Consider the following 13,114-nt stretch of genomic DNA (forward strand, 5'->3'; position numbering starts at 1 on the left):
GGCGCGGCGGGCGGCGCGGCGATGGGCGAGGCGGCGGCGGGCGGCAGGGAGGTGCGCAGGACCTTCATCGTGCCCGCCATCAAGCCCTTCGACCACTACGACTTCTCCCGGGCCAAGGCGGCCTGCAACCTCGCGTGGCTCCTGGCCAAGGCCTTCGGCACAGGTAGGCGGCGGCGCCGCGGCTGGGCCCGGCCTCGGCACCGGCCCCCGGGCCCGCGGCCGCGCCGCTCTCACTGCCTCTGCTCTGCCTCCCGTTCTCTTTTGTCTTTATTTATTCATGTATTGTATTTATGTATTTTAATAACGCCCGTCCTCCTATTTTTGCCCCCCTCGGCCCCCCCTTTTTTTTGGGCAATGCCTATTCATCCTGTTTTAGACTTGATACAATTTCATCCGAGGAATTGAGTAATCGTGTTGTTATGTTTATTTTTTTTGTCTCTAGTCACGTTTATAAACCGCAGGAAAAAGAAAGAGAGGGGGAGGCTATCCCTGACTAATATAACTAGATGACTAGCTGTTTATTCTTATTATTCTTCTTTTCTGTCTCCTGAAAGCCCAACCCGAGGTGGAAATGGCCGTAGACACGCGCTGTTAGTTTTGACGTCTGTGACAGCTGTGCACGGTCACCCAAATGGTTAGGGGATAAGAAGGATTTCCGTGGAGGGGAAAAAAAAAAAAAAAGCCTCTAATAGGGAAGAAAAAGAGTGGGGGGGCGGTATAAAAGCCCTTCATGCTGCTGTTTGTTGGCCTGCGCAGCGCAGGAGGCCCCGGCGCCCGTACGTGCGCGGGGCGCTGATGGTGATGCCTCCCAAAGGCTCTGCTGTGTCTCCGTCTCCGCAGGCCACCGGGRCCTTGAGCAACGCCAGGCCTGGTATTCCCAGCCGAAAACGCTGCCAGGCCCTCAGGAACGCCAGGCTTCCCCAGGGCYGTGGAGGGAGGCGCTTCGGGAACGTGCCTGGCGGTTTGCTCATCGCCCCAGTGTAATGGGCGCTTAACTTCCCACGAGCTGAAAACGGAGATTTTTTTCTTTCTTTCTTTCTGGAAGTATTAACAGTCGGTATTTGTTTTGCCCTTCTTCTGTGTGGAAGAGCAGGAAAGTGTTCCAGCTTTGGGAATTGTCCAACTGTTGCACGCAGAGCTGAGTGTTATTGTGTATGGGRCTGGGGCTAAAGGGGTGGCTCCTCTAGGGAGCCCCTGGGACCTGCTAGTGTTTGGCACAAGGTTTCCGAAATGCTGCTTTCCAAGGGCTGGAGCCTGGTGATGTTTCAGCAAGGTCAGTGGCTACTGAACTAGAATGCAAATTCACTATTTAAAAAAATAAAAAAGAAAAAAGCCATATATTGCATCGACATAAACTTTACTAAAAATATTACTTTCCCCTGTAACAAATAGTAGTGTGTGTAACCCCTTATATAAGGTTTTATAAGCTGTGCAGAGCTGAGAAGTGAAATGCTAGTAGCAGTGAAAATTCTTGGAATGACTTCAGTCAAAATTTTAAGAAATATTTATCTTTTCAGGTAACCCAGTTCTGCAGGTTGTGCGTGTGGGAATTCCTAGCTTACAGTGCTTGTGCAGTTACATAACCCCAAACTCTCATTTAATAAACTTGGTGGCAGAAGAAACCTGCTAGTCTGTCTGACAGAGTCTCTGCTTTTGGTTGGTATGTCTTGGTTTATATAGGTTGAGTTTGTATTGGATGTATAAAGAAACTTGCAGGATACTTCTTGCTTCTCTTTGTACAGAAACTCTGATCCAAAACAGATTCCTTTACTCTTTCTTTTTGTTCCTGTGGTGGTCCTGAGAGGCCAGAACAAGTGAGAAATGATTAGAGAAGATAGTAGCACCTTCTGTCCTYGAAATACTAGGTTAATGTACCTAGTAGGGAGAGAGAGAAATACAACTGTGAACTGTATTTCATCTGACAGTTTCCCCACTAGGTTAGTATCAYTGGTAGCTTCAAAGAGTGTTTGGCCAAAGCAGGCGAAAAATAGCATGTAAGCCTTGCATGTCAGGAATGCAGATACTTCCTTTATACTTGGAGTGAAACAGAGGAATTGACCTTCACCTTTTCAAGAAGGAAGGAAGCCTGGTGGATTATTTATTTATTTACTTTCTTCGAAGTGGATCACAGCCTCTTTGGGTGCAGTCCTGTCTGCTACTTGCTGCCCTACGCATTCGTGCAAAGGATTGCTCTAGGATAGTGTGTTGATGGATGCTGCATTTAGTTTATGTTTATACCTGAAATGTTGGGATTGCTGCTTAAGGAAAATGAATTTTTCTCCAACTTCTCCGAAAGAAGCTAATGCATCTTATTAATAAAAGTCATAAGTTATTGTAATTATATGTCGAAAGAAGATAACTATAACTTCAAATTTCAAATGAACGTATCTTGGGGATCCTGTGGTCTTATTTCACTTTTTAAAACACACATGTAGTAATATAATCCAGTTTACAGATGCAGCTTGATTAGGTGTTAAGATGAGAATCCTTTCTTGAGTAAGATTTGTGATATATAGGTATGGTAAATAAATACTTTGTAGTGACTTTTGGGGCTTGATAAAGTGTAAGACCAGTTGTTTATTGTTGTTGCCTTAGATAAAGCTGAGACAGTAGAATCTGACYCACAACACAGGCAAGTTTAAGTTGTCTTGTATATAGGTATGCAAGATGTCTTCAGTATGACGGTCACGTATGAATAATAGGTGAAGGAAGTAACCTTGTCTTGAAAAATGTAACGTAGTTTGCCGTATCAACAGAACTCAATGTCTAGCAGTAAGGAACAAGATGTGTCGGATCAGCCATGGAATTGTGCTGCTGTAATGACRTTTGTCTTTTCTTGTTTGTTTTTCTTTAAGAAATACTGATTTAAAACAACCTGCTTTTGAAGCTTGAGGAATTTGTGCCTTGAGAATCTGTTTTCCTACAAAAATGTCCGTGTTAGGACAGATTAGGTTAAAGGCTTTGTAATAACTAAATGTTTTAAGTGATGTAGCTTACAGTAGCTGAAGGGGAGGAGAATTAATCAAAAAGTGACACTGAGGAASTGAAGCCTTTAGGATTTACCTGTGAACCTTAGAATTTAAACCTGTGAGTGCTCACTTTCAGCACTGGCTCTCATACTTTCTGAATTTGACCCTGTATAAGAAGTCCTGCTGAATTACATAGTATTAGCCATTTGAGTTGAGAAAATCTGCTTTTCGGAGAAGTGATTGAATTCTATCAACATATGGTTTGATTTTACAAAATATAATGGAGATTTAAGGAATAACTTAAAATAGGAGTTGGTGCTGTGTTACTCTGTTTTTTTAAAACATCAGGAGTGGAGTGTGACCTTTTGGAATATGACATTCTTGTCTTCCGTCTCTGCTATGGACATAGGAAACGTGTCTGGCAAATTTGTCTTATCCACCATCCTAAAGATAGAGTCAGCTAAGGAGACATCATTCCAGACAGATGTTTGTTTAGCCTGCTTTGGAAAATCTTTAATTATGATGATTCCACTGTGTGTCTACTGGTCATTTTGAATCCTTATTTATCTCTAGATGTTAGAAGAACAAAATGATCTTTCTTGCCATACAAAACCCACCGCTTGTTACAATTCCTGCGGATGTGGGGAGGACAGTGGATCTCTTCTTTATAACACCTTTCCTGTAATGAAATCTACCGTTGTTTCTCCTCTGTTTTTTTGCTTTTTACGTAAAATAGCTTTTTTTCCTGTGCCGTCTGAATTCTGTACTCCAACCTAGGTGAAAGTCTAAGTACTAAGTACTGAGGCCAATACTGCACAAATATGCAAAATACTTAACCTTTCCAACCCATAATACTCTAATTTATTCACTAGAATATGATGATTGTCATTTTTGCATCAGCCTGGGATTGTTGACTCATTCCATCCGTGATTCACTCCAGCTCCATCCATATCTGCCTGCAGAACTGCTGCCTACTCAGTTGTTCCCGTCTTGTAATTGTACGGTTGTTGGTTCCTGCTTTGCAGCTATACTTACATAACTGCATCCTATTTGTCAAACCACTTCTTCCACTTATCAAAATCATCCTGAACTATAATCTTGTCTTCTAAAATACTTTCAATCCCTTTGTAGCTTGGAGTCCTCTCTAGTGCTTCAGCCAATTATGAATGAAAAAAACAACTACTACTTCAACCTTGGACTAAAGAGCCTTTCCATTTGATAGTCACTGATGAGTATTCCTGGAGTATGATTTTTTTTTCTAACTAGGTTTGTATCCAGTCTGAATTTGCTAAATTAAGACCATCTCTGTGGCATTTATGGTTCTGAGAATACTATGGGAACCATTTTAAAGTCAAGATAAATCAGTTCTTGTTCTACTACCCATTCAACTTCTTACCTTGTCATAAAAAGAAATTTGATTTCTTTTTGGCAGACCCATGTAACTTTTATTTATTTTTATTCCCGAGTACTTGCAGTAATCTCACATCAGTTCTTAAAGAATTTTTTAAAAAGGGGTACAAAACAAGATAAGTAGTTTGAACTGCTGAAGACCCTTTTTCTTTTACATAGGTATATAGGATATACTACATTTTTTTTCAAAACATTTGTGTTTCAAACTCTGGCATAGATATAGTAAACTGTGCTAGGCATGGGTGATATTCATCTTTATGGTCAGAAATAGCTGGGTTAAAACTTGCTTTGTGTAGCTTCTGCAGGCATAACAAGGTGGTCTGCATCTTTGAATCGTATTTGGGCAAAATAGTCCAGCCTTTGCATCAAATTTCTCSATGGACAACTGAAGCAATTGATTACAAATTGTATTCCTTGCGACAAAACATTAGCCAAGAAACTTAGCTTTCTCCTGATAATTAGTATTTTCAGTATTTACAGGCACCTAGTTACTATCGTTTGCAGATGTTGACAGTGGGACCAGGGAGGGAGGGAGGTAATGAACCACTTATCCAACAGAAGCAAATTGTAACTGAGTGTTGATCTCAGCTGTTGATACTGGAAGTTGCAGGCCTGAATATCTCCTAGTACTTCTTAGCAGGTGCAATTAGCACTTTGCTCTTGCTCTGTGTGGCAGCGATCAAAAACTGGCATGTGAGTGAATGAGAAATAGAAAAGCAAGAGTGTGAGGACACTTGTGAGGACAACAGCCTTTTATATTTATTTATATGGAGAGTCCTTTTCATCATGATCTCAGATGTCCACTGGCGAGTTGACACTTCRTGATCCATCTTGCTAAAATCAGTTCACTGGACTAATCATAAACAGAGATAATCTCCTTCAGAAGTTCTGGGCATCACTCCTTTCTGTATAACGCATGTTTGGAATGTGTTTTGACAGGAGCTCTCTCTTCTTTATAAATAAATGAAATAGAATGGATTTATGGGCCTGTAAGGCTTAACAGAGCCATCTGTAGCTGCAAGTCTGGGAAGGGGAGTTAGCAAGTGAATGCCTGTCAGGAACCTGCAAGCACGGCAGGCTGCAGGGGAGGCGGGTTTTAATCTGCTCGGTGACTTTGTGTCACTGAGCCTGTCTGTCCAGACAGGGCAAGCAGAATGTGATGGCGCTGATGAAGGGGCTGTAGCCAAATGCTCACCTACTAAGGTGGTGAGATGAATTATATCTCCTCTGCCTTATACCTAGCTACTTTTTATTATGTTCTTCAAACATCACTGCGGCTTCCACTGCAGCTGTCTTGTAATTTTGTCCTTTCAATGATTTAAGCAAATGTTTTTGATGTACTAAGTAACTACATGTTTAAAGGTGATTCTCATCTTGACTTAAAGAGGACTTGCACACTGTTAACCAGAACTTTTGCATACTGGAAAGGTGAGATGATACCTGATTTTAACTTCTCAGCTATCTGGATTTGAATGAGCAATACTGAATGCAGTTCCATTAGTGAAGTTACTATTTTTTAACCACTTGCTTTGGTAAACCCATGGCACTGAATGAATGTCATYGCTGATCATTCTCTGGAAAATGGGATTATGAGGTAAAAATTCTTAAAGATTTTGCAAGAGAAAACAAATAGGTGGCTCTTCCCACCACTCCCACTTTTTCCTTTTGCATTGGACAGTACCTTAGTACTGGATCAGGAAGAAGTGTTAAAGTAACTCTTTTCTAGCTGTTTGCTTTCTTTCYACCCCAAAACCACTCTTAAACTATAAGGAAAACTGAACCAGACTCAAATGTAGATGTGTCAGCTCGTGTCTGTCTAGTTACATCTATCAAAAAGCTTTATTTTGGATTTAGTCAAATCATATAAGAGTTGAAGAAATAAACGCTTTCTTTACTGTTTTTGTAAGGGAGGAAAAGATGTTCTCTGAAAGGCTGTTTAAAATGTTTTCATTGTAAAAGGCATTGGGGGCATCGTGAGACTAGCTGAGTAAAATGGGATTATAACTACATCATTATCTCTTTATTTCTCACATCTTACCTATCCTGAAAATAACTTCTGAAGGCATTTATGCTAATATGACTTGATCCTGTTATTGTCAAGGATTATTCTAAGTTATTCTTTTGTTTATCAGAGCCTGAATAAGGAGGGAGGTGTTGCTAAAGCAGTCATTAAACTCTCCCATGTTACTAAGATAGGTACCTACCAAAAAAACTTTATCTACTCTGTGAGTAGCATTTCTTAGTGTGCTGGCGATGGACTGGAAACACAATTAGTGTGACCCAGTAGAGCATTTCTTACGTGATTCTTTTTATCATTACAAATAAGCAAATTTTGGATGAATTGTAAAATGTGGAGCCTGAGAAGCTTTTGTGTGTTTGGTTTTTGTTACAAAGAATCCCTCTAGAAAGTCATACCTAGATAAAGCATCCAAAAAAAAAAAAAAAAAACCTATGAACTATCTCAACCTAAAATCCAGTTCTCATGTAACTAGCATTCCTCAAGGCAGTACTGGCTGATGTGTACTAGAAACCAAATTTGGCCAACTTTTTAATACTTGGTGGGTTCTGTTTTTGTTTCTTTTTTTTTTTTAGTGTACAAAGATCAGTTTTTATTGAATTACTTTCCCAAGTAGTAATCATGGCAAGGAAAAGAAGTTTGTTCCTTTCATTAAGCCAAGAGTGTCATGTGTAGGCAAATTGGGCTTGTTCTGTGTTGTTTCTTTAAACAAGACTTTTTGAAGAGAAAAACTTTGAATAGTAAAACAGGAGAAAGTAGGGCCAGGAATAGCTTGCACGATGCTTTACGGCTTTTACATCTCAATGAGTCATTTTTCCAAGATAGAAAAGAAGGAAGAAAATGAGAGCGTTTTCAGCCAGTGGCTAATGGAAGTTATTTAGTTGTTGCACATTTGGGACACCAAAGCTTCTGTCTGGATTCTTTAATTACTTGTCCTCAAATCTTTCTTTTAATGTTATATGAGCTACGTACTGAAGGTACAGAATTGCTGTCCCAAGCCCAAGCATCACCACTGGTCTAGGTGTAGGGTATCTCGAGGCTGGAGAGTATGGTTAGTTTGAAGTACAAGAATCTCTCAAGTTCTTGAGATCAACTAGATCAACAAAGTTAAGAATTGTACTGAGATTTGCTGCCACGTATTTCTGAAGGTGACCGTTTAGATACTTGCTCCTACTCTGTTAGCCAAGAAAAATAGAAGTGGCGGACTGATTCAACAAACRCTTTGAATATCAACTGCCTCATTCTGTTCTCCAACTCCTGCATAAAATTCATGCTTGTTTGTTGAATAGCATCTGTTTTTCCATGAATTACTAGTCTTCTGTGAATCTCAGAAGTGTCGGGCTTATGGAAGGCCCTGAAGGCCTCTCCAGAATAGAATGTCAAATTGAAATGTGTTCTTTTATTCAGACAACTATGAAAATCCATCARCAGCAAAACAATCTAAATCGTGCTTTTCTGGCCTATTCTCAGTCCTCAGATTGTGATTTTCTCGGAAGTTCTGCCCTCTTGCACCCAAAAGAGGGATGGGACACCAGAACCTTTGTTTGCAAGGGGGAGACTAAATGCAGCTAATTCACACAGCTACTTTGCAGCAGAAATAAAGCTCTGATGTCTAGCATAAAATTGTCAAGTAATTGAGTCTGTTGAGGATTGCCATAAATTTATTTTTCAGGTTGAACTAGAAAGAGGCTGAAGGTATTAATCCTTACAAAATAATTGGTCTTAAACCTCTTCTACAAATATTATTTTGCTAATCTTGTTGATTGAAGTCAGTACCCTGTAAAGACAGAAATTCTCTAGGCTGAGGCTTTACATGACCTTGTRGTTCAGAAGAATATATGTTTTAATTAGAAAGTAAGTATATGGTAAAACACTTGAGCTTGTTTATATTATCTTTAGGAATAAAGGGAGTCTTGTTGACCAAGACTTCTGAGTTTTTACGCTTCCTTAGTGCAAAAGTTCATAAATCTGGAATTGTTGACTCTTACAATTTTGAAAAACTCAGCAGTTACAAATCTCAAAGGATTGTATTCATCTGTGTGGAAGTCTGGAAACTTGACCGAAAGGTTTGCTTTTTCAGAAACAGCTTAGACTTTCCATACCAATACAAACCACTTGTTTCAAAGCAGTGTTTATGCTGTGCTCCAAGGAGTAATTCACATCTACACAAGCAGGGAGTTTTGCTTATAAAACTCTTCAAGATATGTGATTCTTTCACATTAAAACAAGTGAAAGGAGAAGCGAAAGTTTATTTTTAAGTGAACAGATAAGCAGTATCAACAGGAGCAAAGTGACCCTTAACAGGACTTTTCACAACTCCACATGTCTGTGATTTCTGTCTGTATGTAGCTACCTGCTCCTGCCCTAAGGCAAGCAACTGGATTATTTTTGGCATTTATAAGAAATGAGGAACAGGGCTTTATCTCTTTGTCCTGTTTCCTTCTCCCCTCCTGCCCCATTTAACTTTCCATGTGATTCAAAAAAGGTGTGTGGTTCTTTTGCTTTGTCTTCTCCAGGGTCAAGCAATTTTTTTAGCAAACAGTGCCCTTAGCATGAAGATGCTTGAAAAACTGTCAGTTCAAATAATAGTTCATGAAGTGGTGATGGATTATGAGGGACCTCAGAAATGGGCGTAACATTGAAATAGATGACGTGTGGATAAACAGGGAAAAGAAGGAAGGGTGGATAGGACTGAGACTGGTAGTAGATGGAAATAATGCATGGCTTTTAGTTGAGTTGTTTAATTAAACRACTTGAGTTGTTTAAAACTGCTTTTTATGGTACTGAAAGGTACTAAGATGTGTGGAATCAATAAGTGAAGTAGCTGGGAAGTGTTAAGAGAGATTGCATTTTATAAAGGAGTTATTCCGAATGTGTTTAAATGAAAGTTTCAAAATGAGCTGTTCCAAACTGTCATAATTGCTCAGAATTCCTCCTTATAGTTTAATATCTCCAAGCTGAGAACATTCTTCCTGCCCCAAGAGTATCTCTGGCTGTGATTGGTAGTGCTTTCAAAATAGTCTTATTATCTTGTGAAGAASTAATATTGTTAGGCATTAGACTTTTATTTCAAAGGCCCAAGTGTATTAGCTTTGACTATATTTTGATCTGTAGTCTAAGCAAAAATGTCTGCTTTCTGGCCAAACTTCAGCTCCCTTTTAACCAAGTTAGAAATTACACCTCTGCCTTCCTGCCTCGATACTTTGATTTGGCGAATAAAAAGCCAAATTTTAATTACTTGTGAGAAGGGTGATGTATAAGAAAGTACATTTGTTAATTTTTTTCTCGTCTGCCTTCTCTAACGCATCGTGTCCCTCGGCGGCTGGGCGAGGGCCAGCTCTCCTTCCGCAGCTCCTCAGTGGCAGCACCGGGCTGCAGAACAGTGTGCGAGGAAGGAGGAAGGAGATGCTCTGTGATTATCCTGTGGTGGCTGCAGCTGGGTTTCTCTCCCCTGCCTCCACCCRTATTGGGCTGTTTACTCCACCCTTCCCTTCAAACGCTGTCTGCCCTCACACATTTCCCCTGCTGAAGGGGAAGGGGTAGGAGCTGCACTGGGACCCGGAGGTGCTTCCCTGTTTTCCTGTGCTTCCCCTCTCCACCTCTCCTTCCTTCTAGGAGTTAAATAGGCTTTTCCGTTTGGGCACAGGGAAAGAATGGTGAGCTCCTGCCATAAATGCTACTGACTTAGTTAGATTTTTAATAATCGTTACTGAAATTCTTGTAGGGAAAAGGCAGCATCTTGCAATGCTTAATTAACGTTTAGAAATGTAAATTCTGAAACCATGCCCGAGTTATTTACTGCTTGGCTGGTGATTGGATGTCATTTGTTCTAATATCAGATTAAATGTAGCTATTGTATCAATGATAGACAATAAGTATATTGTGTCTATGCTCTGTGCTGTTAGTATATAAAAAAAGCTGTCATAGATCATCTAGGATTTCCAGTTTAAGGGCTGAAACCAGCATATCTTGATGTAGTCCTGCACGGCTTTCTATTGRTTCCAGACTTGTCAATTGAAAACGGGAAAAAAGCTGAACCACTTAAAATCAATAACATAAACGAGCAAATAACACTTCAGGATTTTGTGTTACACATATTTTTCTATATTCTTTTAATTCTATTATAACATCCAGGTAAGCACACTGATTCTGCAATGTGTGACCTTTGCCACAGTACAATGAGCAAACTTCTTGCTTGTTTGAAATTTAGGAGGTTGATGTGTGATAGTTTCGCATTTTGTCCCTGGAATTATTCTGTGTTTGAAGTTTGTTGTTCCATTTCCATTTTATTAGGGTAATAAGGGCAAAGCTTTGTGTTTAAATGGACATGTGTCTGACCTATAAAATGCTATACTAAAGAAAATGAGACTGGGCATGTATTTGGATGAGTCAAGAAATTTTAATTAATGATRCTGCAAAACCACAGGTTGGCCTTCTGGTGTGGCTTTTGAAGTGTGGAACTCTGAAGTTTTCTTCAGTTTCTATTTATAGTTTAATTTTATTGAACTCTGTATGTAATTTTCCTAGTGTTTTGGCAGCGTGATGACTGAGTACAGACTTTGGCTTTCCCTTGAAGCCATTTTAACATGAGTTTGAATCCATACCTATAAAAAGTGAGTAGTATAGCTCTCCTTCTGATAGTGGCTAATGTTTTGTATCTCTTGATCTCTTCAGAAAACATTCCAGAAGAGCTGCGAGAACCATTTTACACTGACCAGTATGACCAGGAGCACATTAAGCCACCTGTTGTTAACTTGCTGCTGTCGGCAGAGCTCTACTGCCGTGCTGGGAGCCTTATTCTCAAGAGTGATGCTGCGAAGCCACTTCTAGGTCACGATGCTGTTATACAAGCTCTGGCACAAAAAGGCCTTTATGTCACCGACCAAGAAAAGTTGGTGACYGAACGAGATCTTCACAAAAAACCCATTCAGATGGTGAGTGGAAAGCTTCCGTGTTCAATATGTTTCTTCTGTTTCGTTTGTGTGCTCCCAATATGGCGTGTTTGCTTCTTTTTAGCATGCATCAGTATTTTCAAGTATTTTATGAAGAGTTAAATCTGGTTCATTACTTGGTAGGCTTCTTATTTTTCCATCTCCTCAGAGGTGTCAATGCAAGTATACTTCCTTTGTACTAGTAGTTCTGTTTCAAATGTTAGGCTTTAAATTTAACAATAATGATATTGCTTTGATTCCAATTTTACAGTAGTGATTGCAGGTGAATTTTTCTTTGTTTGAAAAAAGTTATCTGAAAATAGTTTTCACCCTCTAGAGTTCTTGCATTAAAAACTAAATCATTACATACGCCAACCTAATAACACTTGGTACTTTGCACTTGGTACAATTTAAAGTTGAGTCCAAAGGTTAAATTTGTGTAAAATAAACCTATAGTTTATTCTTTATGAAGACTTTCTATACCACGTCTTTGCTTTATACAACTACTAATTAAGGTATCAGTTCAATGAATCCATTATAAGCTCTTACATTGGGGACTTTTTTCATTTGCTGAAAGCATAGAGCTTTCACATTTTCTGTGATCTGTTAGCTCTAGACTCACTCTAGACAGTTGATTTCCAAGGACAGTTCTTGTTTAAATCTGCTGTCAGCTGCATTTTGAAGTTCTTTGATAYTTCTTTTATGGTTAGTGACCTGTATCTGCTGTTAAAAGGAGATGTGTGAAGATAACACAACTTGATTTTAAACTTTAGTATAAGTGAACTTATGCTGACATATAAGATGACTTAAAAGTACTTGGCAGAAGTAAGGAGAGGTAACATCTCCTATCTGATCAATCAGTATAGACTAGTAAGTCAGAGAGCCTTTACAGGTTTGAAATAAAAGCTACTAATTAGTAAATAATGGTTTTGTCCATACATATTGCCAAGAAGTATTAGGCCTATTCATTTACACTACAAACTCATTTTCCTTTATAGTTAGTAGTGGTAAGTTAGTATGTTAGGACTAAACTCTTCACAAACAACTTTTTTTAATGAAGAACTCTTCCCTGCTTAATATTTAAGATTCAAACTTTGTAAGAATAGCAATAAAATTAGCCAAGACACTATTTTCTGAGTTAAGCTGTGATCAGTGAGTGCACTGGAGGTTTTGCCAGGCTCTTGAGCTTGAAAAACACCAGTGCCATCTCTGCAAAGTCAATACCAATATCCCGAGCCTGAGGGGTTTTGTATGTGTTCKCACAGTACTGTCCATATGCCAATTCCTAGCAGCTTTAGCATATCTCAATTGTGAAGTCTCAGTCTTTTTCCTTACTATGTAATTAGCAAAGCTGGCAGAGAATTGCAAATCTGGCTTTTACAGTATTGAAGGAATTTTAAAATTATTCCCTTGAAATTTTCCATTACCTTTTCCCAGTGTTCCCTATGTCTTAGTTTCTCTAAATCTTACAAAGTAAGAAATATATCATTCTTTGCAACATCAAAAGACCTTTGAAATGATGTAGAGCAGGAAGGTTGCATATGTAATTAACTCCTCCATTCCTCTGGTGTAGACCAGGTTAGATTGAACATGGTGTAATACAATTTTGAGTAATGTAAAGATATTTGAGTACAGAATGGCTTAACTTGTGCTGTATTTATAATACATTTAGCTGTGGTCAGCACACTTGGGATTCTTTGTAGTGTGCGTGTTGCTAAGTGATAGGTGTGGTGTTAATGATTAAGTGTAGGCTTATTTCACATCCATGACTGGAATACTTACTAATC

General features: G+C 39.2%; 1 protein-coding gene across 4 annotated transcripts in view; it reads left to right on the top strand.

Annotated features, from left to right (window-relative positions):
* Positions 1 to 21: 21 nt before the first annotated feature.
* Positions 22 to 13,114, top strand: part of CAMSAP2 (calmodulin regulated spectrin associated protein family member 2) — a 66,920-nt gene continuing 53,827 nt past the window's right edge. For all 4 annotated transcript variants that reach the window (XM_026043845.1, XM_026043847.1, XM_026043848.1 and 1 more), the window contains exons 1-2: positions 22 to 163; positions 11,071 to 11,330. In XM_026043845.1, the coding sequence (XP_025899630.1) occupies positions 22 to 163; positions 11,071 to 11,330 (402 nt within the window). The remainder of the gene's footprint in view (positions 164 to 11,070; positions 11,331 to 13,114) is intronic.

Source organism: Nothoprocta perdicaria, unplaced genomic scaffold (assembly GCF_003342845.1).
Source record: "Nothoprocta perdicaria isolate Ctin4 unplaced genomic scaffold, notPer1 scaffold_34, whole genome shotgun sequence".
NCBI lineage: Eukaryota > Metazoa > Chordata > Aves > Tinamiformes > Tinamidae > Nothoprocta > Nothoprocta perdicaria.